This window comes from Lagopus leucura, unplaced genomic scaffold (assembly GCF_019238085.1).
Source record: "Lagopus leucura isolate 7727_CA_CO unplaced genomic scaffold, USGS_WTPT01 Super-Scaffold_100030, whole genome shotgun sequence".
NCBI classification, from domain to species: Eukaryota; Metazoa; Chordata; class Aves; order Galliformes; family Phasianidae; genus Lagopus; species Lagopus leucura.
The window spans coordinates 6,831,333-6,847,695 of NW_024962281.1; the positions used below are offsets into that span (position 1 = coordinate 6,831,333).

At 42.8% G+C, this 16,363-nt stretch overlaps 1 protein-coding gene across 3 annotated transcripts in view; it reads left to right on the forward strand.

The window, feature by feature from the left end:
- CYFIP2 (cytoplasmic FMR1 interacting protein 2) overlaps positions 1-11,448 on the forward strand; it is a 45,905-nt gene extending 34,457 nt beyond the window's left edge. For all 3 annotated transcript variants that reach the window (XM_042881518.1, XM_042881517.1, XM_042881519.1), the window contains exons 24-31: positions 15-158; positions 1,421-1,511; positions 2,121-2,251; positions 5,208-5,280; positions 5,793-5,887; positions 9,689-9,927; positions 10,387-10,534; positions 11,077-11,448. In XM_042881518.1, coding sequence (XP_042737452.1) covers positions 15-158; positions 1,421-1,511; positions 2,121-2,251; positions 5,208-5,280; positions 5,793-5,887; positions 9,689-9,927; positions 10,387-10,534; positions 11,077-11,244 — 1,089 coding nt within the window. In that variant the 3' untranslated portion in view covers positions 11,245-11,448. The remainder of the gene's footprint in view (positions 1-14; positions 159-1,420; positions 1,512-2,120; positions 2,252-5,207; positions 5,281-5,792; positions 5,888-9,688; positions 9,928-10,386; positions 10,535-11,076) is intronic.
- Positions 11,449-16,363: the final 4,915 nt, after the last annotated feature.

Sequence of the window (16,363 nt, forward strand, 5' to 3'; positions counted from 1 at the left end):
TTCTATTTTCTCAGCCTCTCAACATTGCCTACAGTCACATCTATAGCTCCTACCGCAACTTTGTGGGGCCACCTCATTTCAAGACAATCTGCAGGCTGCTTGGCTATCAGGGGATTGCCGTGGTCATGGAAGAGCTGTTGAAGATCGTCAAGAGCCTGGTAATGCTGAGCCTGACACTGGCAGCAGAGAAATCTTGATGCTTTGAGAGGCATGAATTGGAAGGTCAGCCTGGCCTTCAGGTTTTGGTTTGGGTTGTTGAAACCTAGGCACTTCTGTGTCTCTTTATCCACACTGCAACACTTGTATTCATGGTCTAGTTTTGCTGTTGCTAAGGAGGAGGACACAAAACTGATGAAAAAGAGTTTGCAAAGAAATTTCTGTTACATGTGAGCTCTTAAGAATTCAAGCCATACGTCCCTTTCCATCAGATATGCTGAAGCCAGTAGCTCCATCTGCTTTGTACTGCTCTCAAAAGAGAGATGTGATGTCCACAGGGAAGTGCTCCCTAAGGGCACCAACAATAGAGAACATTAACAAGGCAGGAGGGAGCGTGCAAAAATTTATCATTTTTCAGGTCATGCTTTTCTACCCAAAACTGCTTCACCAAAGAGAAGACTTCAATTCATTATAAATATTTAAATTCTGTTTTGGCTGCAGTGATTTGATTTTGAACTTATCTAGCAAAGCAATGTAGACCTGAATCTTAAGCATATACCCAGCTTCTCTGCTGTAAAGCATTGTAGCTGTTGAAGATGTAATTTGTGTCACTCAGTTGAAAGCACCGTAGCTGTTGTATGAGATCAGACAGCATTCAGTGAGAAGACAGAGATCTTGCATTTGGCTAAATTATGTTTATCACATAATCCCATGTAATATGTCTACAAGATGTATTTATATAACTCCAAATGACAGCAAGCATTTTTAACTAAGAAATACATTTTTCTCCATATTAGTTCAAAACATCCAATCTGCAGGAACTTGTTCTATGTGTATATATTTTTAATTTTTTTAAACTTTCAGTGTCAAGAATCATTCCTCAGGTGGAAAGACCATTTCCTGTGCTGTGGAATGACTCCTTTAGCAGCTCCAATGAAATGCTTTTTGGGTTAGGAACACAAGTCCAGCTGGATCTACGATGGAGCCTTGTTTGGATTTCAGCTGCAAATAATGCAAACACAATGAGCTGTATATTGAAATAGAAAATCCATGCAACCATTATTTATTATTCAGGAGGAAGCTGTAAAACTCCATGCACTTGGGCTGGACTATTTGGGTGAAATCCAAAGGAAGCAAGGTCTTAGACTCCAACTAAAGTTTCACCCTTTGTTGTCAGACAGGGACCCGTCCCCAGTCTGTTCTGTTTAAAACCAAGGCCAGAAGAAGCCATCCTTCCAGTTTAACCCTTCTTTGTCTCTTACAGCTGCAAGGCACCATCCTGCAGTATGTGAAGACTCTGATAGAAGTCATGCCCAAGATATGCCGCTTGCCAAGACACGAATATGGCTCTCCAGGTGGGTGCTACAGTGAGATGTGTCATGGTTTGTGCAAGAGCTCATCCAAATCCCTGCACAGCATTTACTCAGTTAAATAAGGATGAGCATCCACTGTGCTGGTGCTCCCTGTGACACAACTTTCCTGTTACAGATTTCACTTTGAACACACAGATGATTGATAAGGGTATGTCTGCTGGTTGTTAAGGTTTTGTTTTCAGGATTTTTAAGCTTTTGTTACAGTGGCTTCACTATTACTTTTTCTAAAGCTCTACTTTGATGGAAAGATTTTTTACCGTATGACTGCAGTCTGCAACTCGGCTGGATGTGAAAACTGACTGTTATAAATGAACCAGCACAAAGACATCCATAGCAGTCTTGAATCTCTTTTTTCTCCGATGAGGAAATCCAAGGACTTCACAGGAATTACTCCCTATTTCTCATGGGTCAGCGAAAGCAGGATGACACACTGCGTGCTGGTTCTGCCCAATGCCTATCCCTATCTATCCATTTAGTAGTTTTTGCAGTTCATGATAAAGGAAGCACCAGGCCCTGACTGCCTTTTAATCCACACCACTGAAGGATGCTTTTGCACTCACTTTTTCTGACTGCTTTCCCTTGTCTTTTAAGGAATCCTGGAGTTTTTCCACCACCAACTGAAGGACATCATTGAGTATGCAGAGCTGAAGACTGATGTGTTCCAGAGCCTCAGAGAAGTGGGCAATGCCATTCTCTTCTGCCTCCTTATTGAGCAGGCTTTGGTAAGGCAACACACCCTGCACCAGCAGATCCCACTTAAAATTGCCAGCTCAAGAGTTTGAGTGGAAATAGGTTCTCCAGTGGATGAGTTGAGGAAATTTTCCAGCTTATCGTGTACCCAGGGTCTCCCTAGGGTTCTGCTGCTGGGGTCTGTGGGGATGATATACATTGGTGCTGGGTCACTGACATCTGGCATTGCTCAAGGAGAATCTGAATACTGGAAGATCTAGATTTAATTCTTGAACCCAAAGCTATCCCATGTTTGTCTGTCTCAGAAATAAAAATCAACTGGGGCTTATTTGTAGATTGTAAGCTCTTTGGGGCAGGGATTGTTATTTTTTCTAATGCTCTCTTGTAGTGGTAGTGCAATGGAAAAACTGGTTGGTTCTAATGATAGTAAGGTAAAGCAATACGAAAGGAAGGAAATCTCAGAAGAGATTATATTTCCTATGACTTAATCTTCACTAAAAACTTATTTAGAGTGATGACGTGATATTAGCCCTCGCACAAGCACCTTTGCATGCACAGGTCTCTCAGCCTCTTAGCTCATGTGATGCCAATTCTAACCTGAGTGGGCTGGTATGGGGCAAAGGCTATCTGTGGCTGAATGCAACATGTTAGAGCCAAATGAGAGTTGCAACAACAATTCAGTTTTGCATTAAGATGCATGTTTCATGTCATAATGGTTTTGGCAGGGTTATGTCAGATCTTTCAGAATTTTTTTCAGCAAGCCTTCTTGAGCACACATGGGACAAGCAAACCCATAAAATTTTGTTCAGAGTAAAACCAGAAGAAAGTTTGAAGATTCCAAGTTTACTCAACTACAGAACACAGGGAAAACTGAAAATGTCTGCAAATAACCCTAGTAGAGAGACTTCTAGTTCCTTATATGGTATATCAAACATATTTGGTGGTGAGCAGCAGTTGCATAAGACTTAACAAACAGAGATAAATATCACCTAGCAGTTGGATTTTATCTAATAGAATGACCAGACAGTATCCTGGCAGTTTATGTTTCTTTTGTGGCTTTGTCACTGCTCTCTGCTGTTCTGTGCTGAATTTTATGCTAGATGGACTGCATTTGCCTTTTATGTTCCATCTTCTAAATGGATACTTAAGGGACACATGGTGGTTTCTTTTAGAAATCCCTATTTGACTGCAAAAATGTTCCTCCTGTCTCTGGAGCTGTGCATTGGCAATATAATAACATCCTAGAACAGCAGAAAATAAAGGAGACAGTGAGACATTGAGGTTCTTTTTAGAAAGACTGCCCATCCAAGTCCACATCTGCCCACCTTCCATGCTAACCAAAGATGTCAGTTTTCTACACAGAAATTGATTCAGAATATAAAGGAGTTTTGCATGTAGCAGCCACTGGTTCTCACTTGCTGGAAGGCTGTCATATGCTTAGAGCCATTGCATAACAAGATTTTCCCTCCCTCTGCAGAAGGAGCAATTACTTTTATGGCACAGTTATCTTCATAGCTGTCAGCCTAATCTGAGCTGGTGGTATTTGTTGGCAGAAGCTGCTCTAGTGAAGATTAGAAGTCTGCTCCAGTCTGCCCCCCTTTTTATTGTTTAAATTTGCAGAATGAAGTGTTGCTTGGGACTAAAATTCTAAGAATTCTTACTCTCAGGTAATGGGCCTTAGGGAGAAGGTCTCCCATGATTGATTTCAGAACAGATACCAGGTGTATGCAGTCTGCAAATGAGAAAGTGCTCTCTTTTATCAGACGGAAAGAGCACTGAAACTACATTGATCTAGGAAGGAAGAGTCCTTTGCAAACAGAATAACAAAAACGATTGCAAACAGAATAACAAAAATGATATGCACACTGTGGTAGCATCAGCATCATGCCCATGGAGGGGCCATGGGCTGTTCCTGTCCCTCCAGCACTGTGTCACAAACTGCACTCCCACAAACTCACTCTCATGCCAGCATCCATGGCACCAGTGCAGCCTCCTGCAGCTCCATGCTACTCCGTCCTCTGCCCTGGGGCTGGGAGAAGGGGTACCTACCCATGCACCCCAACCAGATCCAGCTGAGTCATTCCATCTGCCCTGAAAATCTTTTGCTGCTCTGTCATGACCTCCTCTCAAGTGTGTCTAAATCTCTCTGGTAAGCTCAGAACTGCAAGCATGTCCTAGAACGAGAGTTTTGCAGGAGCAAACTATTGCCATGTTGTTACGCAGTGCCTCTGTGTTGAACAGCTTTGGTTTTCCTTGCTGCTGTTTCCCATTGCAGACTTGTATACGATGTATTGTCAGCCATCGCTCCTCAGTCTCCACCTTTCTATTTCTAGGTTTCTCCTTGTGCATCTATGTTTGGGATTATTTTTTCTCTAGTGCATTGGCATGCATCCTCTCAGGTGGCATCTCATGATGTTATTACTCTCTGCACTTCTGTATTATTCTTCCTGGTGCCTCGACCACTGGGATTTTGGTCTGATAGCACTGGCCATGAGCACCGTACAACCAAATAATTTCAGGCCAATGTATCATGCATCTATTTATAACAGTATATTTAACATGTACACATCCCAGAGTAACTAAGCCAAAGGGTAACTTCCACCTGGGCACACTCAGTGAAAAATAACAGCAGGAAGTCATCAGGGTAAGACAGAACTGAAATTTCCATGGCCTTTATCCCCTTTCATTCACAGTATTAATAAGTGGGCAAGAAAATGAAACAAAAAACATATGAAGTTCTGGCCTTGTGTAGGCATGAGGTAAATTATTTGGGTTATAGAAACTTCCTGACTTAAGCTGAGAGCTGTTTCTTCCAGTTTTAGTCCATCTAGATACAAACTATTGGATTTATTACTGAGCTGGGTTAGATTTGACCAGGTGCTGTAGATGTGATTGGGTTGTCGTAGGGTTGCACAGACCCCTGAGCCAAACAGTCACGCCCTATAGGTATTTTTTAACTTACTTTATCTTTCTTTCTTCCTGCCTCAGTCCCAGGAAGAAGTTTGTGATTTGCTGCATGCTGCTCCCTTCCAAAATATTTTGCCCAGGGTCTACATCAAAGGTAAGAAGCTCAGAGGGCAGCAGTGAACAGATTCAGAGGTCACTTCCAAGAGCCGTTTCTCTCCCATTTCAACTGAGGATTAGTTCTGGCCCTGCTTCCCCCTCTAAATAGATAAATGCATACAGCCAAAAGTAAGGTGGAAACAAATGCTAACAGAGCATCTTCTGTAGCCCAATTACAGGCTGGAACCTTAGATAGCCTGGGGGTTCCCTTAAGTCTTCAAAGGCATTTTGCAGCCTCTTTGGAGAATGACAGCATGAAATGTCCATCTCAACAGGAGCGATCAGGAACAGGGACATGCTTCTGAACATGTTTGGTTAAGCTGCTGCTGAGACTGCAATTGCACATCCCACCCTTCTCTGCATCACCAGTCCCCTCATTTGCTGTCGGTTTGGCTCTCTGATCCAAAGGCTCATTGGATGGTTGCTGGGGGGCAGCTCTGAGCAAACTCAGCGGAAATTGCGGGTCTCCACTTCCTCCTCTCATTTCACTGTTTGCTGCTCGCTTGACAGAAGGAGAACGCTTGGAGGTGCGCATGAAGCGTCTCGAAGCCAAGTATGCCCCACTTCACCTCGTTCCCCTAATAGAGAGGCTGGGCACTCCGCAGGTAAGGATTTCATTGAAAGGGATGGCTGTTGAAAATTCATAGCAGTCCCAGTTGCCCTGTTCAGCCCTGGGAAGGTGATCCTTTATTTTTATTTATTTTTTTCTAAAATGCCAATCAGACAAAAAAAGTCAGAATCCTTGCCCTAGCAGACGCATCAAAGGGAAATTTGTGAGTGGGTCCAGAGTGCATTGCTGCCTCCAGTCTGGAGAGCTGGCAGGCAGTTGTAGCATAAGCCAGCTCTGAACACAAACAGCCTTGAAAACCTCTTTGCTCTCCATTAAAAAAAAAAGAAAAAGGATAATTGTTGGGGTGGTTCCAGGGGAAACATCGTAGGCCTGTCCCTGTCTTAATTCATTGCCATCACTTTTGGGGATCCTGTTTTAGGACTGCCTGGTGGTATATTTTTAAGCTCATCCCTGTCAAGGAGTACATCTGAGAATGGTTTCCCTCCTAGCACATGCTTAGAGCTTCAGCACATGCTTAAAATTACACCTCCATTTAAGTGTCATATTGAGGTGGGGTCTCAGCTTGAAAAAAACATATCTATTTTCTGCAGAAATTGAGTACTGCTAAAAATATCTCAGATTTAATCAATGCAATGGGCAGAATTGAGTTCTATTGATATCAGTAGCCAAATGTCCACTATCTACTTAGTGGATTTAATAGGATAAAAATCATTGAAAGTGTTAAAGAAATCAACACCCTTTTTTCTGTAATCTACTGCTGAGGGAATGGAACAAATACTCAGTTGTATGAGGTGACAGATCTATGGCAGGCAGAAAGTTACACAGCTTTCTTCCATGTTTTTCTGATGGATCGAGGATTTGAAACTTTGCTTCACTGGAAATCATATGAAACAAAGAAATTGGATTGAAAACTGTGAGCTTTGTCTGACTTTGTAGACACTCCTCTCACTTCCCATTGGCTTCCTTTCAAAGGAGACACTCGAGAAAAAGAATTCACCTCTGTGTTTTTGTGTCTTTGTGTTGGTCTTTCTATCTCTCCTTCTTTTCATGCAAAACCATCATTGAAATCTGCTATAAGAGTCCACTCGTTGCTTATTCTTGCCGTAGTTACAATGATGAAAACAAAAGGTATTTTATGTCCTGAATTAACTGTTCTGCACACTGTTCCCACATTCACCACACAGGTACAGTTGAGTACCAGATCTTTTCTGAGGTATAAATGAACACAAAAATGACATTCAGTAGGCGCCTCCATAGCTTCTAGCTTGCTCCTGGAAATGCAGTTTTGGACACAGGCGATGTTGGTTTTTTCCTGCAGAACACAGAAACACCTTAGAGCAATTGTCCAGAATTGGTGCAGAAGTTGGCTGCTGGATGCCCCTCCCAAAAAGTGGTCTTATGCAGTTCTCATAACCACTTGCTGTAAAGGGTCTGAGCCACAGCTGCTGAAGTTAGAGGGAATTGCTTCCCAGCAGTGTTCAGGTGTGGTTCTTGCAAGTTTGCTCATTAACAGGCTGTGAAAGAGGTATGGCATAACTGAGTTAGTGCAGTGCCAGGAAATCTGTCAGGGAGTGCATACTGTACACTGGAAATCCACCAACAGCTGTTTGGTAGGTGATTGATACAGAACTAGGGAATCACAGCAGATTGTTAAAGGAATCCTTTCCCTTTTAATGCTGAGTAGATATTTAGCAAGGGACTTTCACACGTGCGTTGTCAATGGACTTTTTTTTTCCTTTGAAAGTAATGGGAGCTTTTTTCTTTTGAGAACAGAGGGAATAGTTGAGTCAGCACAGTGTCTTCCCATGGCAATCTATCCTCAATCACCCATCCTCTCCTGGTCATAGACGTCAGTGGGACCTCAGACTCTAGGCAGCTTTGGCCACAGGACTAATAGTTGTCCAGCTGCCTTCACCATGTTAAATATCTGCCAAGTAATAGTCGTGCTCTGTCACAGCTATTGTCACGACTCTGTCATGATTCATAGGGATGAATTTTAAAACCAAATTCTGTCTGTGAACGTGAGTGGCACCATGTTTTTTTAGAAAACGGGTGCATCCTTATCTAGATTAATACTTCTTCATGCTAAGACTGTGGAACTAGTTTTGTCAAAAATACCAGTTCTATTGCTATTTCTTAGCAAACAGTAATGCTAACACTTAATTTACACATTGAGAGGCTTTACTCTTGCTGTGTTTCCATTTTTCCATCATAGACTTCTGTGTGCAGACACTAATCTTTACCAATAAGAGTTTGATGCAGATGAAGAGACATTAAGTTGTATCTACTGCCTTTAGCTATAAAAAACACACTGGATAAAATAAACCCTTACTTGCTAAGCAAATATGTGCAAGTGTGCTGTGAAACTTGGGTGACATCATTCCTGAATTCAACAAATCTAGGGATCCCAGCCCCAATCTGCCCTCTGGGCAGCAATACAGTGTTCCCTTGATATTTGCTATTAGTTGAACATTAATTGCTCTGAAGTTCCCAAAATGCCCTTGGAATTGTGTTGAAAGCAGGAGTTGTAATGCTTTCATTTCTGTACTACCAAACTAAAAAGGCTTTAGGTCAGTGCCAATGTGAACCAGTAGTCAGGAAAGGGGATGTATATGCACGTTCAGATTTTTATTTTTTTAGTGCAGAATAAAGAATATCCAAATAAACTGAGCTAAATTCAGGTGCTCTGAGACTCTGCTGTAATTCTGGTCAGGATGACATTTTTTCTCACAGGCGTTAGGTGGACTGCTGGAAATGGAGCAGAACTTAAAAATGACCTAGGGTTCCAGGAAGCCCTCTAAGATAGGCAGAAGGTTGGTAAGTGCCACTGCTGAAGTGGTGAGGTGGTAAAAGACTCTGCCTGCGGGGACAGCAGGATGTGGCCATCACCCAGGTAATGGGGTGAGCCTCCTGTCACCGTGGCACAACTCTGACAGCACTTGGCTCTCATCTCCCCAGTTATTTTTGGCAGCACTTCAAGAAGGCAGTAATACTGCTGGAAATGGCAAGGAGTGGAGCAGACAGGCTCCGTGCACGCAGCCCAGCTCAGCCCAGAGGATGAAGGCAGGAAGCTCACTAGGGTCAGTGTTTATTTAAGTACCCTTGTTGGTTTTTTTTTCCTCTGGAGCAGCAATGGAGCTGAAATTAAGTCAGTTCTCTCTTCAGCTTCCTCTGGTGCAAAAGCCAAATCAACTCCATCCAGTGGAGCCACTCCCTCCAGATTTGTTCATGTAAATTTGAGAGGGGATGTCACAGAAATTCTCTGCACATGGAAAGTTTCTCAGCTGGAAAATGTATACTTGTCTTTCTTAGAAACTGCAGATTTTCCAGTATTAAGGTTCCAATGGCTTCTCATCTATCTCAGAGCTTTTTAACAACTACATAGGAAATCAAGTTCATAGCCTATCTACATTTTAAAGAGATGATGGCAATGCCCTGGGAAGCAAAATGCCTGTTTTCTCTCCTGATTCATTTTCATAATCTGCACAAATCATGAAATTAAGCCTGGCAATGCTTAGTAGTGCTGGTGTAACAGAATAGCATGCTAGCAGAATTAAGGATCAGTATTTCTGGTCAGAACTTTTGCCTTCAGCTTTTGTTTTCTGATGCATATAGTTATTTCAAAAGATACTCAGTTTGGTGAAATATAATTGAGCACAATATTAAGTCTTCTGGGTTGAGCATTCTTTGGTGGGGAGTGCCACGGGAGCAGCCATCAGAGGTAAGGTTGGACCTTTCACGGGATATGCCAGGGAGACCAGGAATTGTGAAGTCCACCCAGAACGTACACCTGTATTACATTGTCACTTGTTTCTTTGGTTCTCCTCCTCTTCAGCAAATAGCCATTGCTCGAGAAGGTGACTTGCTGACCAAGGAGCGGCTGTGCTGCGGCTTGTCCATGTTCGAGGTCATCCTGACACGAATTCGGAGCTACCTGCAGGACCCAATCTGGCGTGGACCACCCCCAACAAATGGGGTCATGCACGTGGACGAGTGTGTGGAGTTCCACCGGCTCTGGAGTGCCATGCAGTTTGTGTACTGCATCCCTGTGGGCACCAATGAGTTCACTGCAGAGTGAGTGTCCAGTACCCAGCTCTGCTATTAGCTCATGGGCCCTTAGCTGCAGCAATAGCCACAGCCAGCACAGAGGTAGAGAGAGAACATGGGTACCTGAGGACAGGACTTTGTTGGATGTAGATCTAAAGAGATGCCCCCAAAGCTTCCCATCTGAACGACTGGGAAAAGGGGAGAAGGGAAAGAGGAGTACAGAGAAATGTCCAAGGTGCCCTGCAGAAAGAAATGGGTAGCCTAAGTCCAGGTTGGAGGCAAAGTCCTCATCCATTGTACCCTGTGATGCACCATGCATAGCCTGGTTCTGTCCTAAGATCATTTTTTTTCTCTAATTACATACCCACTTTCCATCAATAGGACCAATTTCCCCCACCAAGAAAAGTTCCTGGTCTCATGTTAGGACAGCATTTACCTAACTCCATCCTGATATCTCTTCATCCCATCACCTTGTCCCCATTCTAGGCAGTGCTTTGGAGATGGTCTGAACTGGGCAGGTTGTTCTATCATTGTTCTCCTTGGGCAACAACGACGCTTTGACCTATTTGACTTCTGCTACCACCTGCTGAAGGTGCAGAGGCAGGACGGGAAGGATGAAATCATTAAAAACGTGGTAAGTTGAAGGGTAAGGCTCCAAAAGACCTGAACTAGCACACATCTCTGTTTTCCGACTTGCCTTGTTCAAACTCATAAATAACAAACTTTCCAGGCATTGATCTTATTCAAGCTGGATATGCTTGCTGTGAGATTTCCACCTGCAGTCTCAGCAGATAGGCCAGGATTTTAATTGGCTTGACAATCAAATCTTTCGTCTCCCAAAGCTTTTCCTTTCTTCCTGGGGTTAGGAAGCTGTAGCAGAGAAGCTGGTATTTCCATCAACCATTCTCTGATCTCTGTGGCTTTATCAATAAGCAGCTGGGAGTCCAGACTCTAGATCGATTAACATAGAACCACACACTAACCTTGTTAATTCTGTCTTGAGTCACCAAATCCTATAATGAAGTGAGTCACCAGTCTCTGGAAACTGCTAAGTGGAACTGTAGCACGTGCTTTGTATTAGCAGAGGTTTCTCAGCAGCAGGGCAAATGTACTGATACTTTCTGGCTGGTCAAATGACATAATACTCTCTGTTTTTCTTTCTCACCATCACTCCAGCCCTTGAAAAAGATGGCTGACAGGATAAGGAAGTATCAGATTCTGAACAATGAGATTTTTGCCATCCTGAACAAGTACATGAAGTCGGTGGAAACAGACAGTTCCACAGTGGAGCATGTGCGCTGCTTCCAGCCTCCCATCCACCAGTCACTGGCCACCACCTGCTAGTGTGACACTAACCCTTTGTGCTTTGGGAAGGGAGAAGAGACTGAGCCCAGGATGACTGGGAGGATGAACTTGATGGCGTGAGACCTGGCAACAAAGTAAGACTGGGTATGCTCACTACAAGGACTTATCTTCCCATCTGGCCCTGTTGAGTGCATGTTCTTCTGTTCCATCCCTGTGACCAATTTTACTTGTAGCTTTTGGACTTGGGAGTGGGTGGGGGTGGGAGGGTGAAATGTGCTTTTCTTCCATGAAATCTGGTTTTCCCTGTGATTCATCCAGCCAAACACAAAAATCTGAAGCCATATTGCAGCCCCAAAGGTGGGGGATCCTGTCAGAAGAGCTGCGTGTTGCTACTGCGCCGGGAGCCCACTCCCACTGCAAAAGCAATGGGGAAAATCAACCCCACCCATGACACGTGCCACCACAAGACAGACCCTGACTTCTTTTTGGGGAAGAAGGGATGAAAGCAGGATTTCACCTACGGCAGCAGCCTGAGGAAGGAGTAGTGCAGAGGAGCTGTGCTGGGCTGGTTGTGCTGGATTGCTTCCTGCTCTCTGCCAAGTTGTTGGCCTTCCTAGCATCTGGCACTTGGGTTTCAAAATAGCAATGATGTAGCTGCCAAATAACTCCTCAGCATTTCAGAGAGCTGGGGGAATCAAAAAAGGCCTGTTTTGGCTTTTTTTCCACTGCTATTGGGATGTCCACTTATTTTATTTCAAAGGGTTCTCCCTTGAAGACACACCTTCAATGAAGTAAACAAAATTTCTTATGGACCATGGAAGAGGTTGCATTGGATTCATGTGAATATGCTTTTGCACATGCTAACTTGAGTGGAAACAGACACTGTTCCTGACAGGAGGCAGTTGTATTTACCTTGACCATGTGTGACCTTTGATATTCAGCCAAGGATGAGAGCTGGGATGTGTAATTTTTGTATGTTCTGGCATGCTATTTTCCCTTGTTTTAGATAGTCACAGCAACCAATTTTTATTTATTTATTTTTTAAGAGAATGGTGTCCATCAGCAAGGCTTAGTAAACTTCCCATCACACAGAAATGATACGATTCTTTAGAAAAGGTAAAACATAGGATAAGCATAATGAAAACAGCAATTTCCAGGCTCGAAAGCCTTCTGAGGGAACACCAGAGTCTGTTTCCTACTCCTATTCAGCTCATCTAATATCTATGGATGTATTAGATACTGGGAACAAATTCAGTAGGGACTTCAAGGAGATATTCAAAACTTGTGGTTTTCCCTTTCCTCTTGGTGCTGTCACCACAGTGACACAAAACGTTGTGCCTGAAGCTAAACAAGATCAAACCACATGCTCCAGGAGGAAATTATGCTAATGTCACCACTGGCAATATTTTTATTTCTCAGCTTTAGCCAGGACACAGCAGATAACTACTGTTTAAATAGACAGATTTGGTAATAGATGTTATTTTCGTGCAAATTCCATCATGCCTTGTAACCTGCATGCTCCTACAGATGTTGAAAAGGCAGAGCCTGGGCCCTTATTCTCTCAAAAGAAATACATCATTAATTAGTAGGAATGTCCCAGCTGGAATGCATTGTCTTAGAAAACAACAGCAAGCACTGTATTAGTGCTAAAGGAGATCTTGCTGTGTGGGATGCATTTGTTCTCCCACACACTCACTCCCTCATGATCAACGAATAATCCACACATGGAAGAGCTGAACATCTTTACACCTTGAGTCTTCTTTAATCGCTGAGACAAATGCTTGAACCTCTGGGAGAAAACAGTGCAGCACAGTAATCTGAAAGTCAAATGGCATCTCAGGAGATTGGGCTGAACCCTTTGGGTGCCAGGGAAGGATCCAGCTTCTGGAAGCAAGTTGTTTCCCTCACACTGTGAAGAAGAGCAGCACAAGAGCATCCAAGACCCAACAATACCAAAGGACTCCTGCTCTCTATTTACTTTCTCCACTATTGATGCCAGTTCTGGTTTTCCATTGTGTTCCAACACCTTACACTGCTGAAACTACTGAATTGAGGGAGTTTACAGATATATATTTTTAAAAGGAAGAGGAGAATTGAGCACTTTATTTTTTGTGAAAAACAAGATACGAGGAAGATAGATCCGACCAAGATCCTATTTTCCTGACCTAAATAGCAAGTGCTTGTTATTTTGGTATGAAAGTGTTGCTGATGAAGTGGCACAGATCCCTGAGCGGCTCTCAGAGCCATCTCTGAGCACAGCACAAATTGAATGTTCTACGATGTCTGATATGTTATGGGATGTTGGAGCCCTGACAGAAACCAGCAAGAGCAAGAACACAGAAGGATGAGCTATGCCACACAGCCCAGTCACTCACAGCTAGCAGACAGAACAGGATATCCTAAGTTGAATATAAGTCTCTTGTTTAGGTTTGCAGTGAGACAGGAGATTTTTTACCTAAACATGTCTATCATGGCATTCTTTTGCTGCAGCTTTGGCTTAATTCTCTGAGAAAACAAAACAAAACAAAACAAAAAAACCCACAAACCTGCAAAACACAGCTGGGTGTACTTGAATGAAAAGGTAGAAGAAATGTATTTTTTTTTTTTGCCCTCAGATTTGCTGTCAGTAACAAACTCCTTCCAGTTCTGAGGGATGACACATTTTGAGCAAGATGTCCAAAGTGCATGAACAAAATGTAAAGTGTTTCTAACTGTAGATGTTTTTGCCTTGTTGCTCAAGTAGTATGAGATCAGCTAGGAATAACCATATGCTCCTCACTTTCTGAGATTTGATGTTATTGTCCTTATGTTAAGAATCTACCTGCTTATTATTATTATGTTAAGAAGCTACCTGATTCAAATAGTCTTTAGCTTGTTTTCTAATCCCCTCCCTCCCCTCCCTTTGAATCTATAAAAGAAAAGTTCAGACTTATGTCTTCAAAGAACCTAGTGAAGCAGAATTTTTCTCTTCATTTTTTTTTAATGTCATAATTATTAGTGAAAATAGGGGAGAAAGTAGAGCTAAACAACAGATTGCCAAGGGGTCGGGCATATCCTCCACACTGGAAAACTTTCTGCCAATTTTGGATGTCTTCCTTGCAGATATGCTCTAATTCAATCTGCACAGCCCACATTATTTTTTCCTAGGGAAACATGGACCCCTATATGGATAATTTAAGTCAACTGACTATGGGCATACCTTTTTTTAACCTACGTTTTCCCAATTACTCTGAAGTAGTTGTAACTCCTTGGGGATTACCAACCATCGCTTGGAATGCCTACTTCAGAGACAAGTTGCTGACTTGATACAGAAGTTAGAGAGAGGGAAAAGGATGGTCTGTGTAATGAGCAAAGTCAGACTAGATGATTGTAACGTTCCCTCCAGCTTTAACATTTGAAATGTGACTATTGGCAGTGCAAATGCCTTTCTTGGATGATGCTACACTTGATTCTCAGAGATCTAATAGAAAGGAGAAGCAAACTTGTTCAAACTTAGCACTTCAGTGGTTTTTCTTTTAAACTCCAGCAGCACTTACTAGCACTGAACGTTAGTCTTTTTTCTCCTGCGTTACTCCAGTCCAGTAGGTTTGTGTGTGTTTGAGAACAAAAGAAAAAATAATTGAAGGTGTAAAAAAAAGAAAATATTCTCAAAAGCTCTTGTCAAATGTACCATATTTGTATGAAAAGCTGCTTGAGTTATTTTGTACAATGAGTTTTATTTATGGTGAGGTATATTTACGCTCGTGGTCTGATACAGTGTTAAATTTTTGATCCATATTTGCTATGCAGCTGAAGATGATATTTTGGTTTTGTATTATTTTTTGCTGTTGTTCTAAAATTCAGCTAACAGAAGCTTCCATATCCATTAGAAATGCTTCTGCAAGAGTAAAGCATCTGGTACATGGTGATATGTCCCGTAACACAGCAACAACAGTGTGTGCAACAAATGTGGGATGACTTTTGTGATGAAGAGAAATAAAAATTGGGCTCATTCATGAAATGGGCAAACTTTATCTCATGGTGTCACTGTCATTTGTAGTAACTGTTATTTGAGGAGAGACTCTGATCACACCTGGCAAAAGGAGAACACTAAGAGGGATGATGGCAGCATTTTGTTGCTAAAAAAATGTCAAGATTTTGTCAAAAACTACAAAGGAAACTGAAACTTCATGGCCAACAGCAAAACAGACCAACAAATTTCCCTATCAGAAAGTTGGTCTTTGAGGGAAACATAATTCTGCCACAAACTTTCATTTGAAAACTTGTGGAAGGGAACGGGGGGGAAATTATAGAACTATCTGTAATAGCATTTGACAGGCCCTAGTCAAAACAAAGCTAAATGAGCTCATCTCACTACCACAACCCTACCAGCTTCACAGGGACTTTTCATCCCAGGAGACAGCCCTTGCTATTTTCTTCCAGATTTCCATTTGCAGCCATTCTTTGGTTCCTATTAAAAGCCCCAAGAGCTGCTGGGTGCTGGAGCCTGGAGCCACCCCTTGCACTGAGCATCCAGCTCTGAGAGTCTGACTATTGGATAACCAACCCTAGCAGATCATTACCAAAACCACAGACCTACATCCTTCTTTCTTGTGTATCTAAGTATCTTTATGTCCTCAGATTAATGGCACTCTGCCACTGAGAGTAACAGTTCATGAATGATTGCTTCACAGTTTCAGCTGTAGCAGAGACCCTTGCTGTAACTCCTGCAAGCCAGCAGCACCTTTTGAATCTAGTTTTGCTTCATGTAGAGCTCTGATGCAAACACCCAGCAGTTAAGAGCTCTATAAACAAACACTCTGCTGCCTGTATGTCACTTCACCTCACAGCACGTGCTGCTGATCTGAAGCTTTAGGGCTTCCGTTGCCCACAGAACATCCACCCTATCCATCACCAACCCACCACCTCTCTTCTGCCACCATCTGTAGTTTATGGGGGCTCAGGGACCCAGATGATTATACTGATCTGGATAGAGAAAATAACCCCACAAGTGAAGCAGGACGTGCTTATTATGGCCTTATGAACCTGCACAGCTCAGCTGCTCTTCAGCAGAACTACAGATACTCACTCTGGCACTGGGAGGGCAGCACAAGAGTGGGAACCCGTTGTAGGTGTGACAGACTGGGAACTCCAAGCTGGTGTCATCTGAACTCCTGCA